The sequence below is a fragment of the Castor canadensis genome, chromosome 1, assembly GCF_047511655.1.
Source record: "Castor canadensis chromosome 1, mCasCan1.hap1v2, whole genome shotgun sequence".
In the NCBI taxonomy this organism is placed as follows: domain Eukaryota; kingdom Metazoa; phylum Chordata; class Mammalia; order Rodentia; family Castoridae; genus Castor; species Castor canadensis.
This window is the reverse complement of record NC_133386.1, coordinates 137,567,010-137,586,691: the sequence shown is the minus strand read 5'-3', so window position 1 is coordinate 137,586,691 and position 19,682 is coordinate 137,567,010. Positions and strand designations below refer to the sequence as shown.

Sequence of the window (19,682 nt, the reverse complement as noted above, 5' to 3'; positions counted from 1 at the left end):
TATCTATATACAATGGACTTTTATGCAGCCACAAGAAGAACGAAATGTTATCATTCGCTGGTAAATGGATGGAATTGGAGAACATCATTCTGAGTGAGGTTAGCCTGGTCCAAAAGACCAAATATCATATGTTCTCCCTCATATGCGGACATTAAATCAAGGGCAAACACAACAAGGGGATTGGACTTTGAGCACATGATAAAAGCGAGAGCACACAAGGGAGGGGTGAGGATACGTAAGACACCTAAAAAATTAGCTAGCATTTGTTGCCCTTAACGCAGAGAAACTAAGCAGATACCTTAAAGCAACTGAGGCCAATAGGAAAAGGGGAACAGGTACTAGAGAAAAGGTTAGATCAAAAAGAATTAACCTAGAAGGTAACACCCACGCACAGGAAATCAATGCGAGTCAATGCCCTGTATAGCTATCCTTATCTCAACCAGCAAAAACCCTTGTTCCTTCCTATTATTGCTTATGCTCTCTCTACAACAAAATGAGAAATAAGGGCAAAATAGTTTTGCTGGGTATTGAGGGGGTGGGGGGAGAGAGAGGGGGCGGAGTGGGAGGTAAGGGAGGGGGTAGGGGCAGGGGGGAGAAATGACCCAAGCCTTGTATGCACATATGAATAAAAAAACAATAAATATTAAAAAAAATATTTTATCAGGGTGACTGGGGGATGGGTGCTTTTTTTTTTTTTATAGCCAATGCATCTTTCTTTTTCTTTTGTCACACTGGGGTTTGAACTCATGGCCTCTCATTTGCTAGGCAGAAGTGCTCTACCACTTGAGCCTCCGCCCAGTCCTATGATATTATGATTAAAGACCCAAGAGTAAGCTATCTGAGCAGTAATGCTTCATGATTCTAGAATTCAGTGAGCAGCCCACACTAGAGTATTGAGACGGAGTAGTGAACATGCAAGTGGTGTAATCACTGCCAGAACTTTGCAAGAGTTCTTTTTTCCTCCTGGACACAAAGCTAGACTACTTTCCCAGCCTCCCTTATGGGAAGGTATGGGCCTGTGACTAAACTCCTCCAGTAGAGCCTGCTCCTCCAGGCATGGCCCACAAGAACACCACATGTGTGATCCTCCATCCTCTCTTTACTCTTGTCTGCCAGGTGGTTGCGATGTCCTATGGAATGCTGGATCCACTAGGTGTTTTCAGGTCTTCCTTCATTCTCATCATTCAAACCAGATGACTCTACTTCCTGAGCCTCATCATGGTGTGTGGTCAGGCTCTGTGAGATTCACATTGGTGTCCACCATAGGTCTTTACAGAGTTCAGCTATCTCCCTTTCAAGTGACTCCCATAACCCCTTTTGCTTTCCATCTCTCCCACGTACATTGACATTGACATACTCTGTGATTTCATCTCTGCTTCTTTTGAATTTTTAATTTATTTTACTATATTTTTAGAGGGAGTTCCCAGGAGGGAGCAGAGATAAACACATGTATAGTTCTTCATATTTGAATAGCAGTTCTGTTGGGTCACTTTCAGAATCAACACTGGAAATGCAATACTTCAGAAATAGCAATTTTGTAATGGGGTGCAATAGGCACACTTGTAATCCCAGCTATTCAGGAGGTGGAGATAAGATCAGGAGACTTTATTCAAAAAATAACAAAAGCAAAAAAGGCTGGAGACTTGGCTCAAGTGGTAGAATGCCTGGCTAGCAGTATAAGGACCTGAGTTTAAACTCCAGTACTGCAAAATAATAATAATAATTTTGCTCTTATCAGTCACTGTTTTGGATTTTTTTTTTGAGATAGGATCTTGCTCAGGCTTGCCTTGAACTTGTGATCCATCTGTCTCAGCCTCCTGAGTGCTGGGATTCTAGACTTCCACCAGGTCTTGCTCTGTTTTAAAGGAGAATGATGGTGGGGTGAATTCAACTATGATACACTGTAAGAACTTTTGTAAATATCATAATGTACTCCCCAGTGTACAAAATACACACACACATATATATATATATAATTATCTTCTTTTACTAAACTAGATAATTAATTAAATAAGAAATTAAGAAAAAATATATAGTGCCTCAGAAAAGAACAGATGATGGGGCCTTCTCCTCCAGCTTTGCCCGTGAACTGTGAGATGGGACTCTCATGGTTGAGCCCAGTGGGGCTGGGAGACATTCTCCTTTGGCAGGATGTGTAAAGGGAACAGAAAATTAAGTGTACCATTGAATTAGATGAACTGCAGGTTATCGCTCACCACCTCTGGTGCCAGATCAATCTAGTGTTCATATGTAACTTTTATTCTTCTGGATCAAGAAGAGTGAAGTATGAAAGTCTCGTCATTGCAGCCATGAAGTTATTGAATCATCATTAATGCATGTTTTATGATTTCTTTTGGCTACTTTCCCAAAGATTAGTCAAGAGGAATTTGGATTGCACTTTGACTTTTTAAATTCTAGTACTCCTGGGTAAAAGGAGGCCCTGCATTTGAGAGGTCATGCCCTCTTCTTGTCCCCCAGGTGGCAGGTCACACTTGATTTCTGGGTGAACTTGATTTCTAGGAACTCATTTGTAAACAAATATGACCATTAGAGGGAACCTAGGTCTTGTGAGAACATAAAACCTAGGAGAGGTAAGAACTACATGATGAGAGCAATAGAGCATAGATTCTCTTATTTACTTTAAAATTTTACTAATTATAAACATACTATCCCTGGAAAACTCAATTTTTATTTCTTGAGGGCACATGGACAAATTCATTACCCTATAAGGATTCTTATGAAACAATTAGTCAAGTTTACTATCATTAGTAATGATTACAAGTATTTAGTATATAAAATATGTCCTACTAATAACTTACAGTAATAATATCAATCATTTATTTCCAGGACAGCATAGAGGCAAATGTAGCAGGCTAAGTCTAGAGATTCCAGGAGAATTAGAACATGCCTTGCAGTGTTGCTAAGAAAGGATCCTGAAGAATTGATCAACCCTGGCACAGTGCTCTCACTGTGATCTGTCACTGGATCTGTGGTGGGGCTCCAGTGCTCAGCAAGAGCTCTGCATGGGAGAAGTCTGCAGTCTGTAGTCCAAAAGAGAGCCCTCACGTGGATCAGCCATGCTGCACTCTAATCTTGGATTCCCCAGCCTTCAGAACTGGCCTCACACATGCTAGATGAGTGCCCTGCCACTGAGATACACCTCCAGCCCTGAAATTATCTATTCACTCGGCTGTTTTCCCTAAGTGTTCCTATATGGACCCTCTGATTCCCTCCATATGGTTGGCATGACTCCTCACATCTTGGAAGAAGGAAAACAGAAACAGCTCTTCATGTCAGATTACTATTATGAGACATCTGGTGTCACTATTGCCCAAAGGAAAATATATTTGGCCTTCAAAACAAAATATACAGAGAAGTATAGAAAGATGCTGAATTTGCCAAGTCCTCCAGTTCTTGATTCACTTACCATAAATGTTATGAAAAGGACTTCCAGATCCATTTTAGATTGCATGAAATTTGTTCGGGAGAGGCAATGACTGTGTCCTGCTGGTGAAGGTGACAGAAGTTGTCAGTGGGATCAAAAACAACATAAAACAAAACAAAACAAAAAAGAAAAAAACAGCAGAAAACAAAACAAAAACCTGGAATCATGTGATAAACACAAGGGCAGGGCCCAGTCTAAAGACTACATTGAAATCAGAAAAGGTGAAAAGTCTATTTGGAAGCAGGACAGTAAGCAGCCAGATCAGTAGACTGTAGAAAGAACTCAAATGTTACAATTCTGATGCTCACAGTACTACCTCATGTGCCTCCTAGCTCAATCTCCTTGTTATAGTCACCAGTCAGATGATGGCCCAGATACAGAGACCACTTCTGGCTCTAACAGAACACCAGTTTTTTTTTATTTTTAGTTCTTACATAGTGGAAAATGCAGAAAATATGTCATGGTGTCATTGATAAAGGCTGTTATGAGGAAGTCCTCATTAACACCCTAGTTTAAAGGTAGGGCTCTAGTTTTAAACTTGAATACTTGTTATTCTGTCAAAGGCATTGTTTAGACTAGCTTTGGGTAGGTTGTTTTCCTCTAAGTCCTACAAACTGTGATGCCAGTGTTGGCATTACAAGAAAAAAGAAGTATATTTAAGATACTGAGTATTTTATAGGAAAACTAAATGCTGTAAAGTGCTAAGTCCTTTCCTTAAAAATTCTCTTCTAATGAAAGTAATTAGGGAAATTTGAGGGGATAAATATACATTTGTTGTATGATAAACCACATGTAGTTTTAATCTTTCTATATTGAGAAGCAGTGGTTGGGACATTTTTAAAAAGGTTGTCTATACTTGTCTTCCCTCATGATAATAAATTTGTCATAATTCAGTAACATCACTTGCCCCTAGAAGTAGTTGTTAATTATTTTGAAATATTAAGGTCTTGCCAAGGTTCTGATGATTTAAACCTGTAATACTGATTATTAAGCAGGACAGACTGAGCTTTCTGGTGCAAATACTTTGAAGAAGGAAGTAATTTCTAAATACACAGAGGGGTAACTAGACGGTATATGTTTCATTCTGTGTCACCTCCCTTCATATTAATATTTGTTAAATATTTTTAATTTATGTGAACATCTAAAACAGAACAAAAGCTCCTCTTGGGGAAATGGTGAGTCTGTAGGATAACTGAGATCCTATAAAAATAGTACCAAAGAATTGCTACATTGTAGATAACACACATCATTAAAATGTTAAATTATCTAAATAAAATGTGCAAGTCTTCAGGATAGCACAGAACAAAAGTTAATGTTTCATGGGGCAGATTTAAGACTTGCTGAGTGTGTAAATAATTGACGTTCATTTTACACAACTTTGATGACTTCATTGAAATCCAAGCAATTTGGTTTTTTTCACTTTATTTAAAGTAAAATTGACTGGAAGGAAACAGGCATGTGTTAAAGTGAAAGGTGGGAAAAAGATATTCCAAGCAAATGGAGCCTGAAAGCAAGCAGGAGTAGCTATTCTTATACCTGAAAAAACAGACTCTAAATCAAAATCAGTCAGAAGAGACAAAGAAGGTCACTTCTAAAGGGGACAATCCATGAAGAGGACATATCCAATTGTAAACATAAATGCATCAAGTGTCAACACACTCAATTTCATAAAACAAGCACTATTAGACATAAAAGCACAGATAAACTCCAACACAATAATAGTGGAAGGCTACAATATCCCACATTCATAATAGGTAGATCATCCAGACCAAAAATATCAGCAGGGAAACTTCAGATTTAAATGACATTATAAATCAAATGGACTTAATAGACATTTATGGAACATTCCACCCAATAGCCATACTATACACTAGAAATCAACAACAAGATAAACTACAGAAAATGTATGAACAAATAGAGACTGAACAATACATCTTTGAATGTTCAGTGACCGTTGAAGGAATAGGTGTGGAAATAAAAAAGTTCTCAGAAGAAAATGAAAATGAAAAAACAACATAACAGAACCTTTGGGTCACAATAAAAGTGGTTCCAAGTGGGAAGCTTATAGCTATGAGTGCCTACATTTAAAAAATCATAGAGATCTCAAATGGAACCCTAATGATGCACTTTGATGTCTTAGAAAGACAAGGAAGTCAATCCCCAAATTAGTAGAAGAAAAGGAATAATAAAGATTAGAGCTGAAATTAACAAAATGGAAACTGAAAGAACAGTACAAAGGATCAGTGAAACAAGGGAGTTGGTTCTTTGAAAAAAATAAACAACATTGACAGATTCTTAGACAAACTAACTAAAAGAAAGACCAAAATTAATTTAAAAATATGAGGTAAAAATGATAATAATACAATAATACAAAGGATCATTGGCAAACAGTTTAAAAACTTACATTCCAATGAATTGGAAAACCTAGAAGCTAATAAATTTACATATGACCCACACAAATTGAACCAAGAAGATACAAATTACAGAAACATATCCATAACAGTGAGATTGAAACAGTAATAAAAAAACCTTCCAACAAAGAAAATCCCAAGATGTGATGGATTTGTTGCTGAATTCTATCAGACCTATAAAGAAGAACTAACACAAATGCTCCTCAAACTAGTCCACAAAGTACACAGGGAAACAACACTTCCAAACTTATTCTATGAATCCAGTATTAGCCTGACACAAAACCAAAGAAGAACACAACAAATAAAGGGAAACTATACATCAATTTTCTTGATGAATATAAATGCAAAAATGCAAAATAAAACACCTACAAATGGGACTCAGCAGCACATGAAGAAGATCATACATCATGATCAAGTTGTCTTAATTCCTGGAATGCAAGATGGTTTAACATACACAAATTGGTAAACATGACACAGCAAATAATACAGAATACATATAATTCCGAAGCAAGGACAAAAGTCACATAATCATTTGAATAGATGTAGAACTAGCCTTGTCACAATTCAATACCTCTTATGGTAAAGCTCTATAGAAACTAGGAACAGAAGGTTAATGTTTCGATATAATAAAGCCTATATGTGACAAATGTATAACCAGCATTATACAAAATGGGGAAAAACTGAAAGCATTTCCTCTAATGTCCAGAATGGGACAAGGGTGTCCACTATCATCACTCTTATTCCATTAGTGCTTGAATCCTTAGCCAGAATGATAAGGCAAGCAAAAGAAACAAAAGAGATACAAATAGTATAGGATGAAGTAAAACTATCTCTGTTTGCAGATAATATAATCTTACACTTAAAAGATTCTAAAGAATTCAGTAGAAGACTTGAAGATCTGATGCACATGTTCAACAAAGTAGCAGGATACAAAACCAACATACAAAAATCAGTAGCTTGTCTATACACCAATGATGAACTCACTGAAAAGGAAGTCAGGAATGCAATTCTATGCACAATAGCCTAAAAAAAATACCTAGGCAAAACATAGCCAGAGATGTTAAAGACATCTTACAATGAAAACTATAAAGTACCAAAGAAAGAAACTAAAGAAGACACTACAAGATGGAAAGACCTCCCATGTTCATGTATCAGCAGAGTAAATGTGAAATTGGCCATATTACCAAAAATGATTATACAATTCAATGAAATCCCCATCAAAATTCCATGACATTATTCACATAAATAGAAAAATAGAATCCTAAAATTCATATGGAAACATAAAAGACCTTAAATAGCCAAAGCTATCCTGAGCAAGAAGAGCAATGCTGGAGGTATCACAATACCTGACTTCAAATTATACTACAGAGTCATAGAAACAAAAACAGCATGGTACTAGCACAAAAACAGACACATAGACCAATGAAATAGAAGACCCAGGAATAAGTACAAACATATACTGACATTTACTTCTTTATAGAATGCCAGAAACACACATTGGAGAAAGACAGACTCTTTAACAAATGGTGCTAAGAAAACTGGATATCTACACACAAGAGACTGAAACTAGATTTCACCCTGCACAAAAACAAATTCAAAATGCATCAAAGACTTTAATGTCAGGCCTGAAAGTTAGAAAATACTACAGGAAAATATAGGGGAAATACTTCAAGATGCAGGCATAGGCAATGATTTTCTGAGTAGGACTCTAATAGCTTAGGAAATAACAGCAAGAGCTGACAAATGGGACTGTATCAAATCAAAAAGCTTTTGTACAGCAAAAAAAAAAAAAGCAATCAACAGAATGAAGAAACTGTATATAGAACAGGAGAAAAATCTTTGTCAGATGTTCATCTGACAGGAAATTGATATTCTAGAACATATAAAGAACTAAGAATAGACCCCATAAATGGCTGGAGTAGCTATACTCATATCTGACAAGGTAGACTTCAGACTAAAATCAGTCAGAAGAGACAATGAAGGTCACTTCGTATTAATGAAAGGAACATTTCATTAAGAGGAAATATCAGTTCTTCACATATGTGCACCAAACATAGGGGTAACCATCTTCATTAAAAAACTCTAAAGGGCCTAAGTGCACAGATAGACCCTAACACAGTGATGATAGTGGGACACCTGAGTACCCCACTGTCACCGATAGGTAGGTCATCCAGACGAAAGATCAACAAAGAAAACATCAGCGCTTCTGCACAGGTTAGACTGAATGGACATAATAGATGTCTACAGAGTATTTCACCCAACAACCAGGCAATACATATTTTTTCTATAGCTCGTGGGACTTTCTCCAAAATAGATCATATTTTAGGACACAAAAAAAGTCTCAACAAATTCAAGAAAACTGAAATAACTCCCTGGGGGGTGAGTTTGCACCAAACCACCAGCTGAAGTTGCTATAGTTCTAGCTTCAGCTTCGCAATGGTTTCCCTTGGCCAAAAATGCACTAACTCATCTCCAAGTTCAAAGAATTCAGCAAACAATGGCAAGGCAGAGCCACCAGAAAAGACCACCTGATTTCCATGACAAATATGGTATTGCTGTATTAGTCAGCGGGGCCACTTCTGCATTGCTGTGTGGACATACACAGCAACACAGATTGGAATAGAGTGGAACCTGCACCCTGTTGGCAGAGTCACCCATAAGAAAGGGTCATAGAGGGGTGAATACAATCAAAGTACATTATGTGCATATGTGGAAGTAGAATGAACACTTTAATATATGCCAATAACAATAAATTAGATAAATGTATGAAATGCCCAATTCACACAAGAGAATAAAATGACAGATAATCAGGTTCTCAGAAAAGGAAATTCTATATACATTGTTTATATTGATTAACAATATTCAAAAAAAGAAAAGAAGTGTGTGTTAAGGCTAAGTTGGCTGATTTTGGTTTGGATTCTTTTAGTTGGGCTTTTTGAGCATTGAGATATGCTGAGTGTGGAGCTCTTCAAATATAAAATCGTCATTAGAAGTCTCCCACTTGAGCCCAAATCAAAGTATTCTCATTACGTTTTTACCAAAAGTTCAGAAAAAAGAATAGGGCCAGTGTAGATTTTTCATAATAAGGGAGGAGAATTTGCTTGCCTTATAATTCCAGGCCTCAGTGCTTATTTATAAAACCGGGTTTTAAAAATTGGATGGTATCATAAAAGGACTGAGCCACTTTCAGAGGCACCTGATAGCTTTTTAGTTCTTAATCTAAACTTAACATTTTATGCTTCTTGCTTTTGGGGAAAACCTACAGAAAGTATTCCCCTCCCCAAACAGCTCTAATCACTCCCTCCACTCCCCACAAAAACAGGGAAGTAGTAGAGTTGAAGCCTTTAAGTCTGAAATCTCAGCTCCTAAAACATTGCTGCTAATTGCTCTAAGTTATAGGTTTATGTACTGCATTTTCCAATTGTCCCCACATTTGTAAGTTTATTTCTATATACACACATGCACACACTCTCTCTCTCTCTCTCTCTCTCTCTCTCTCTCTCTCAGTCACTCTCAAGTAAGACACTTTTTGTTTGCTGATAAATTATGAGGAATATGAATAAAGTGTGTACAGGGTTTCATGGGTGCTTTGTAAACATCAGAGTCACTTGGGTCCTTTTCTCTAAAGCCTGAAATCAAATTACACAACCAGTGATCGTTACGTTCCCAAACGCTGTTCACAGGCTGCATACTGACGAAGGGCAGAGAAAAAGTCCTCATAACTGATGTTTAGGTGGGAAGGCAAAGAGATAATTTCAGTCAATCTGATTTGCCAAGAAAGAAAGCCTAATGTGCTGCCCACAGGACCAAACTTCAATACTAAATCAGGATCAGGAAAACCATTTGAACGAAGTAAATTGTCCAACATATCTACATCCAAATCTGCTGATTTCTTGTGCTGCTGGGCTACTAACTGGCAAAAGTCCTGAGCAGCTCTCACAATATCTGCTTTTCCATCTTCTGCGGACAGCACCTTCACTGCTGAATGGCAATTTAAAACTTGATCATCTTTGTCATTACTGTTTGCAAACTCTGCTGAGTATTTGGAACAATCCAGGCCCCAAAGTTCCTGCTGTTGTTTTAAAATTTCATCCATCAGTCTAGAATTATTTTTTTTGAAAATACCTTGGTGGTCGTGACGCTAACGTAGGAGATCCCCACGCCATACACCACACCACGAGGCTGGCGATGTCCGAGAAGCTGGGCTCCTGCTCCTGCTCAGTGACGATCAGGCCCCTGCGCCCAGGCAGCTTCTGCAGGGAGCAACCGTCCGCGCGCCAGCGCAGCCGCGGGTGGGCGGCGGCGGGACCCGGACCCCGCGAGGCTGCCGCTGGTGACCACGGTTCCTGCCGACGGCCGGCGGTTTGCGGAGCGTGAAGCCGAGCGGCGCTAGGACCGCAGCGGAGGCGGCGCCACAGCAGCGCCGCCAGAGCGGGTTCCAGGCGCCGCAGCGGACGCGGAGCCGGGAGCTGAGCGTGCGGTGCGGGCGGAGCGGCGCGTGCAGCAGCCGCCACACCAGGTCGCACGGCCCCGTGATGCTCTTGTGGCGTTCGGGCGCCTCCTCTCCCGCCCTCCACACCCGCGGCCCCCGTCCCCGCGCCCAAACCCCTTTCCCCCGCCCACACCTCGCCTCGCCCCCGCCGCCCCCTTCCTCCTCCCTTGGCGGCCGTGCCTTAGTTTTAATGTTTACGATTTGCGTTTTTTGTTTCGTGTGTTTCAAAGTTAGCCTTTTTTATTTCATTTTTGGAGTTTTTGTTGCTAGTATATAAAAATATAGTTTATTTTGAGTGTTGATTTCCTATCTTACTGTCTTGTTAACCTTGTTTACTAGTGGGTGTTTAGTGGATTCCTTGGGATTTTCTATGCATAGAGTCATCTTTAATAAAGACGCTTTTACTTTTCCCTTACCAATCTGTATACTTTAAAATATTTTCTTTTGTCTTGCTATTCTGGTTAGAACCTTCAGGCAATACCTAATCATAGTGGAAAGAGCGGACATCCTTGTCTTATTCTTAGTTTTGGAAAGAAAGCATTTGGATTTCCTCCATTAATTATGACATGAGTTGGTGTTTTCTTAGTTACCTTCTGCCAGATTGAAGACATTGCCTTTAATTTCTGGTTTATTGAGCGTTTTTCTTTTCTTTTCTTTCTTTCTTTTCTTTTTTTTTTTTTTTTGTGGTGCACTGGAGTTTGATCTCAGGGCCTCACCTTACCAGGCAGGCGCTCTTATCACTTGAGCCACTCCACCGGCCCTGGTGAGAGTTTTTACTTAATTACTGGATCTTGTTGAATGTGTTTCTGCCTCCATTGAGCTGATCATGAATTTATGCACAAATCTATTTATATGTTATATTAAATTAATTGGTTTGCAACATTGAAATAATGGGATAAATCTCACTTGGTCATGGTGTATGATACTTTTTTAATGTTTCTGGATTTGATTTGCTAACATTTTGCTAAGAATTTCTATGTCTACATTCATATGGAATATTTGTCTGTAGTTTTTTTGTGATGTCTTGATCTAAGTTGTTACTCTTCCCTCATAGAATGAACTAGAAAGTTTTCCTTTTTGAGTCAGTTTTTTAAGAAAACGCGCCTAGCAATTTGTCAGTTTCATCTCTATTGTCTAACATTTTGACACTAATTTGTTTCTAATACTCCCTTAGGCACTGTTTGATTTTTATATTGTTAATTACATCCCCTCTTTTGTCCCTGACTTTGGTGATTTGTGCACCTTCTCTTTCTTGCTTGCTTAGTCTAGACAAAGGTTTTTCAATTTTGTTGATCTTTACAAAGAACAAACTATGTTTCCATCTATTTTATATATTTTAATATTTTCTTTCATTGATTTATGCTCCAATCACTATCATTTTTTTCTTTATTCTGTTTGATTTGTAGTTGTTTCCTCTTCTTTTTCTAGTTTCTTAAAGTAGACACTTTTCTAGTTTCTTAAAGTTTATTGCTGGATACCAGTGGCCCACACCTGTAATCCTAGCTACTCAGAAGGCAGAGATCAGGAGGATCAGTGTTCCAAGCCAACTTGGGCCAGTAGTTCATGAGACCCTATCTCGAGGGCTGGGGGAGTGGGTTGGGTTGTAGAGTGCCTGCCTAGCAAGTGTGAGGCCCCAATTTCAAACCCCAGTACCACCAAGTGAAAGCTTATTGATCCGAGACTCTTCTTACTTCTATTGTAGGTGCTGGAGGATGTGACTTCATTGTTTTACTTGCATCTCATAGGTTTTGACATGTTTTATCTTCATTTTAATTCATGCCAACTATTTTACAATTGCCCTTGTGGTTTCTTCTTTGACTCATGGGTTATTAGACATGTGTTGTTTTACTTGCAAATATTTGGATGATTTCCAAGATGTCTTTCTGTAGATGATATCTAATTTAATTCCATTGTAATTAGAAAACATGTTTGTATAATATCAATCCTGTTAAATTTGTTGAGGCTGATTTTATGTCTATCCTGGAGAATGACATATGTGCTCTTGTAAAGAAGGTTTATTCTGAAGTTCTGAAGCGATTGGGTGAAATGTTCTGATGTCAGTTTGGTAGACTAGGTTCACAGTGTTGTTCAAGTCCTCTGGATCCTTCCTGATTTTCTGTCTAGCTTTTATCAACAATTGAAAATGGGGAATGGAAATCTGTAATTATTGTAGTTGGTTGTTGCTTTTTTTTTATGGTGGTACCGGAGTTTGAACTCAGGGCTACGTGCTTGAAGAACAGGTGTGCTACTGCTTGAGCCATGCCTCCATTCCATTTTGTTCTGATTATTTTAGAGAGGGTATCTCTAGAATTATTTGTCTGGGCTCAAACAGCCATCTTCCTGATCTCAGCCTCTCATGAGCCTAGGATTATAGACATGAGTCACTGGACCCAGCTCGACTGAGTCTTTAGACTGTTCAATTTAACATACTTCTATTTGGATTTACATTTGTCATTTGACTAATTATCGTCCTTTATGCTTCTGTCTTTTTTGTTCCTCTGGTCCTTCTTTACTGCCTTCTTACATTTTTAGTATGCTATTTTAATTGTTCTGCTGATTTTTTGAAACTTACATATTCTTTCTTTATTTGGTCTAGGAATTGTAATGGGCATCTTCACTTACCATAATATACTTCTTATTTTTACCAATTAAATTCTGGTAAAATATATAAACTTTGCTCCAATAAAGCTCTTTTTATAATTTTTATTGTTTTATTATTCATATGTGCATACAATGCTTGGGTCATATCTCCACCCCCTCCCTCTCCCCCCAACCCCCTCGACACCCGGCAGAAACTATTTTGCCCTTATTTCTAATTTTGTTGAAGAGAGAGTATAAGCAATAATAGGAAGGAACAAGGGTTTTTGCTAGTTGAGATAAGGATAGGTATACAGGGAGTTGACTGGCATTGATTTCCTGTGCATGTGTGTTACCTTCTAGGTTAATTCTTTTGATCTGACCTTTTCTCTAGTTCCTGGTCCTCTTCTATTGGCCTCAATTGCTTTTAAGGTACTCCTTTGTGAGATAGACAGTGTTATACTTAGTGCTTTATACTTTCTTATGACTTTTAAAGAAGTTAAGAGAAGTAAGGAAAAATGTGTTTATAGAACATTTTATATTAACTCTTGTATTTACCATTTCTAGTACTTTTCATTTCTTCCTGTGGATCCAACTTACTTTCTGGTATCATTTCCTTTTATTCTGGAGGACTTTAATATTCTTTGGAAGGAAAGGTGGCCAGCAAAACACTTGCTAATTTTATTTACTTAGAATGTCTTTATCTTGCTTTTATTTTTGAAGGATAATTTTCTGGATATAGTGTTCATGGCTGACATTTCTCCTCCAACACGCTGAGTATATCATCCCATTGTCTTTGGGTCTCCAATGTTCCAATGGCACGTCAGCCATTAATCATGTTGATGGTTTCTTGTATGTGATGAATTTTTTGTTTGTTTGTTTTTCTGTTTCAGGTTTCTATATTATCTCTTCTTCTTTTCAAAGTTTGCCAAAGCTAAATCTATTTGTGGATATCTTTGTATTTATTAAATTGTAGTTCACTAAGCTTCCTTGATGTGTACATTAATGTTGTAGATCAAATTTTGGCCATTATTTCTTTACATATTTTTTCATTCCCTTTTTGTTCTCCTCTCTTCCTGTGGACAGTTGTTACACATGTTTTAGGACATATGTTGTCCCACAGTTCCTTCAAGGTTTTCTGTCTATTTAGGTAGGATAATTTCTATTGATCTATATTCTAGTTCACTGATTTTTTTGCCATTTGACTCTGTTGTAAAGCTCCTTAGTATTTTATTTCATTTATTGCACTTTTAAATGTCATAACTCCAAATTTTATTTTATTTATGTATTTTTAATTTTTATTGTTTTATTATTCATATGTATATACAATGCTTGGGTCATTTCACCCCCTGCCCCACCCACTCCCTTACCACCCACTCCACCCCCTCCATCTCCCCCCAACACCCTCGATACCACGCAGAAACTATTTTGCCCTTATCTCTAATTTTGTTGTAGAGAGAGCATAAGCAATAATAGGAAGGACCAAGGGTTTTTGCTAGTTGAGCTAAGGATAGCTATACAGGGAGTTGACATGCATTGATTTCCTGTGCATGTGTGTTACCTTCTAAGTTAATTCTTTTTGATCTAACCTTTTCTCTAGTTCCTGTTCCCCTTCTCCTATTAGCCTCACTTGCTTTTAAGGTATCTGCTTTAGTTTCTCTGTGTTGAGGGCAACAAATGCTAGCTAATTTTTTAGGTGTCTTACGTATCCTCACCCCTCCCTTGTGTGCTCTCGCTTTTATCATGTGCTCAAAGTCCAATCCCCTTGTTGTGTTTGCCCTTGATCTAATGTCCACATATGAGGGAGAACATACAATTTTTCGTCTTTTGGGCCATGCTAACCTCACTCAGAATGATGTTCTCCAATTCCATCCATTTACCAGCGAATGATAACATGTCATTCTTCTTCATGGCTGCATAAAATTCCGTTGTGTATAGATACCACATTTTCTTGATCCATTCATCAGTAGTGGGGCATCTTGGCTGTTTCCGTAACTTGGCTATTGTGAATAGTGCCGCAATAAACCTGGGTGTGCAGGTGCCTCTGGAGTAACCTGTGTCACATTCTTTTGGGTATATCCCCAAGAGTGGTATTGCTGGATCATATGGTAGATCTATGTTTAGATTTTTAAGACGCCTCCACTTTTTTTCCAGAGTGGTTGTACTAGTTTGCATTCCCACCAGTAGTGTAAAATGGTTCCTTTTTCCCCCGTATCCTTGCCAACACTTGTTGTTAGTGGTGTTGCTAATGATGGCTATTCTGACAGGGGTGAGGTGGAATCTTAGTGTAGTTTTAATTTGCATTTCCTTTTTTGTTAGAGGTGGTGAGCATTTTTTCATGTGTTTTTGGCCATTTGAATTTCTTCTTTTGAGAAAGTTCTGTTTAGTTCACTTGCCCATTTCTTTATTGGTTCATTAATTTTGGGAGAATTTAGTTTTTTGAGTTCCCTGTATATTCTGGTTATCAGTCCTTTGTCTGATGTGTAGCTGGCAAATATTTTCTTCCACTGTGTGGATGGTCTCTTCAGTTTAGAGACCATTTCTTTTGATGAACAGAAGCTTTTTAGTTTTATAAAGTCCCATTTATCTATGCTATCTCTTAGTTGCTGTGCTGCTGGTGTTCCATTGAGAAAGTTCTTACCTATACCTACTAACTCTAGAGTATTTCCTACTCCTTCCTGTATCAACTTTAGAGTTTGTGGTCTGATATTAAGATCTTTGCTCCATTTTGAGTTAATATTGGTATAGGGTGATATACATGGATCTAGTTTCAGTTTTTTGCAGACTGCTAACCAGTTTTCCCAGCAGTTTTTGTTGAAGAGGCTGCTATTTCTCCATCGTATATTTTTAGTGCCTTTGTCAAAGATAAGTTGGTTATAGTTGTGTGGCTTCATATCCTGGTCTTCTATTCTGTTGCACTGATCTTCATGTCTGTTTTTGTGCCAGTACCATGCTGTTTTTATTGTTATTGCTTTGTAATATAGTTTGAAGTCAGGTATTGTGATACCTCCAGCATTGTTCTTTTGACTGAGTATTGCCTTGGCTCTTTGTGGCCGCCTGTGTTTCCATACAAATTTAACGGTAGATTTTTCAATCTCTTTGATGAATGTCATTGGGATTTTGATGGGAATTGCATTAAACATGTAGATTACTTTGGGGAGTATAGACATTTTTACTATGTTGATTCTACCAATCTATGAGCATGGGAGATCTCTCCACTTTCTATAGTCTTCCTCAATCTCTTTCTTCAGAAGTTTATAGTTTTCCTTGTAGAGGTCTTTCACATTCTTTGTTAAGTTTACACCTAGGCATTTATTTTTTTGAGGCTATTGTAAATGGTATTGTTTTCATATATTCTTTCTCAGTTTGTTCATTATTAACATATAGAAATGCTAATGATTTTTCTATGTTGATTTTATATCCTGCTACCTTGCTATAGCTGTTGATGGATGTCTAGGAGCTTTTGAGTAGAGTTTTTCTGGTCTTTAAGTTATTGGATCATATTGTCTGCAAATAGGGATGTTTTGACAGTTTCTTTACCTATTTGTATTCCTTTTATTCCTTCTTCTTGCCTAATTGCTCTGGCTAGGAATTCCAGTACTATGTTGAATAGGAGTGGAGATAGTGGGCATCCTTGTCTCATTCCTGATTTTAGAAGGAATAGTTTCAGTTTTTCACCATTAAGTATAACGCTGGCTGTAGGTTTGTCTATATAGCTTTTATAATGTTGAGGTACTTTCCTTCTATTCCTAGTTTTCTTACAACTTTTATCATGAAATGGTGTTGGATCTTATCAAAGGCTTTTTCTGCATCTATTGAGATGATCAGTGGTTTTTATCTTTGCTTCTGTTAATGTGGTTTATTATGTTTATTTATTTTCGTGTGTTGAACCACCCCTGCATTCCTGGGATGAAGCCAACTTGGTCGTGGTGGATGATCTTTTTGATGTGTTGTTGAATTTGGTTTGCCATTATTTTATTAAGGATTTTTGCATCAATGTTCATTAAGGAGATTGCACTATAGTTCTTTTTAGAGGTGTCTTTTTCTGGTTTTGGGATGAGTGTAATACTGGCTTCATAAAATGTGTTAGACAGTTTTCCTTCCCTTTCTATTTTGTGGAACAGTTTAAGGAGGGTTGGTATCAGTTCTAAATTTTTAGAGACAGCTTATTGATTACAATTTTGAAATCCTGTTGGGATATTTATTGGATTTGCTTTGAATTTATCTTGACAACATTGAGAGTTCCAATCTATGATCATGGTATATTTCTCTATTTACTTAGGTGTTCTTTGATTTATTTCATCAGTATAGTTTTCAGTATACATGACTTGCATATATTTTCTTTGATGTTACCTAAGTGTATCATATACCTAAACTTTGGTGATGGTGTAAATGGTATTGTGTTTATTTCAGTTTCTAATTATTTATTGCCAATATATAAAAATATAGTTGATTTTTTGCACATTGACCTTATATTCTGAAACTTTTTTACTTGCTTTTTCATAGATTTTTAGGGAGATTTTCTACATAGACAATCATGTCTGTAAATAATGATTTTGTTTCTTTATTTTCAAACTGTATGCCTTCCCCCTCTCCTACCTTGTCTTATTTCACTGGCTAGGACCTCCAGTATAATTTAAAGTATGACTAGGGAAAGTAGGTATCTTTGGTCTTATTCTTAATCTTAGGGTGAAAGCCTTCAGTCATTCACTACTGATTATAAAGTTAATAGTAGCTTTTTCATAGATCCTATTGCCAGGTTGAGGGATTTTCCTTCTATTCTTAGTTTGCTGAGAGTTTCTATCATAAACAGATGTTAAATTGTATCACGTGTTTTTTCTGCATCTGTAGAAATGTTCATATAATTTTCTTCTTTAGTCCACTGATGAATGGTATTGATTTTCAGATGCCAAACCACCTTTTCATTCCCTGGATAAACCTTACTTGGTCATGATACACTATTTTTTTATTCGTTAGCATTTTGTTGGAGAATTTTGCATCTATTTTCATGAGTAATATTGGTTGTAGCTTTCTTTTCTTACATTTGTTTGGTTTGGGTATCAGGGCAAAACCAGCCTCATAAAGTGATTGAAAGTGTTATATTTGATGGGGAGGTGACAAGGAAAAGGGTAGGAGGGTGAATACAGAGCAAAAACGTGTACACATGTATGTAAATGATAAAAAATGATACCTGTTGAAAGTATTCCAGGAATTGGGGAGGGAAGGATAAAGGAGAGCTGTGGAGGGGGTGAACTCAAGTTTGATATATTTGAAAAATTGTAAGAACTTTTGCAGATGCCACAATTTACCTCTATCCAGCACAACAATAAAGGAAAAAAATAAAAAAAGAGTTACCTCCTGTTCTATTTTCTAGAAGTTTATTTAAGATTGATATTACTTCTCCTTTAAATGTTTGATAGAATGTGCCAATGACTTTATATGGCCCTGTTAGAATATTACATATTATATAATTTAAGCTTCCTTATTAGATATAGTGCTATTTGGGTTGTTGCTTCTTGAGTGATATTTGGCAGTTTGTTCATATCTTTTAAGTTATAGAGTTTATGGACACAGAGTTATTTATATACAATATTTCTTTATTATTCTTTCTTGTGTTTGTAAGGTCTTGGTGATGTTCTCTCTTCCCCATACCCGTAATTTGTGTTTTTAATTTTTTCCTGATCTGTCTGTCTAGAGATTTGTATAACAAATTAGTCTAAAACTCAGTGGCCTAAGACAGAAAACACTTATTATCTCAGTTTCTCTGGGTCAGTAGTCTGGGAATAGCTTAGTTAATTGGTTCTGATTCGGCATCTCTCATGAGGCTGCAGTCAAGTTAGCTGGACCTGCAGTTGTCAAAGGCTTCACTGGAGCCAGAAGATCTGTTTTCAAGTTCACTCATGTGGCTGTTGACTGAATGCTTCAGTTCCTCATTATACAGGTATAGCACAGGAGCTGGCTCCACCCAGAGTGACTAATCTAAGAGGAGAGAATAAAGGGTCTAAGAAGCTGTATCTTTTGTAGTCTAATTTTGCAAATGGAATGCTGTTACTTCTGCCATATAATAGTGGTCTCATATAGCATAGAAGGAGACTATAAAGGTTATGAATATCAGAAAATGGGGGTACTAGGGGTATCATAGAAGCTGGCCACTACAAGCTTTGCCAATTTTATTGATCTGTTCAAAGACCCAACTTTGGATTTCTTTGCTTTTTCTTTATTTTGTTTCTATTTTTGCTTTTATGAATTTCTGCTCTTTACCATTTCCTTACTTATACTTACTCTGTGTTTCTTTGCTCTTACTTTTCTTTCTTCTTTGTTGACTCATAAGATTTAAAAAAAAATTTTTGCAGATAGATAAATCTTACCGAGAAGATGTTTATGATCTCTTTCCTGGGACATTCCAAACCATTGATCTGTTTGCAGATCACCCAGGAACATGGCTACTACACTGTCATGTGTCTGACCACATCCATGCTGGCATGGAGACAACCTACACAGTACTCTGGAACATAGGTACTATTGTCTGTCAGTGATGCCAGATGCTGGTACCAAGCTTCCTGTAGACCTGGAAGTCAGGAGGCATAAGAAAAACACAGATTCGCTCTGCAAGGAGCTCATAGTAAAGTAAGAGAATCAGCTATGTAAATATGTAACCATAATGGAGTGTGATATGTGCTGTAACAGAGTGAAGAGGACCAGATCCAGTGGCAGTGGCAGGAGGGCATGGTATATGAACCATTTTAGATCCCATGAT

General features: G+C 37.4%; 1 protein-coding gene and 1 pseudogene across 1 annotated transcript in view; both read right to left on the bottom strand.

The window, feature by feature from the left end:
* LOC141425745 (glucose 1,6-bisphosphate synthase-like) overlaps nucleotides 1-10,116 on the bottom strand; it is a 49,870-nt gene extending 39,754 nt beyond the window's left edge. Inside the window, exons 1-2 of the mRNA XM_074083241.1 lie at nucleotides 9,982-10,116; nucleotides 3,428-3,507 (exon numbers count right to left, since the gene is read on the bottom strand). Of these exons, the coding sequence (XP_073939342.1) occupies nucleotides 3,428-3,472 (45 nt within the window). The 5' untranslated portion in view covers nucleotides 3,473-3,507; nucleotides 9,982-10,116. The remainder of the gene's footprint in view (nucleotides 1-3,427; nucleotides 3,508-9,981) is intronic.
* LOC109681950 (dehydrodolichyl diphosphate synthase complex subunit NUS1 pseudogene) lies at nucleotides 9,270-19,366 on the bottom strand (annotated as a pseudogene).
* Nucleotides 19,367-19,682: the final 316 nt, after the last annotated feature.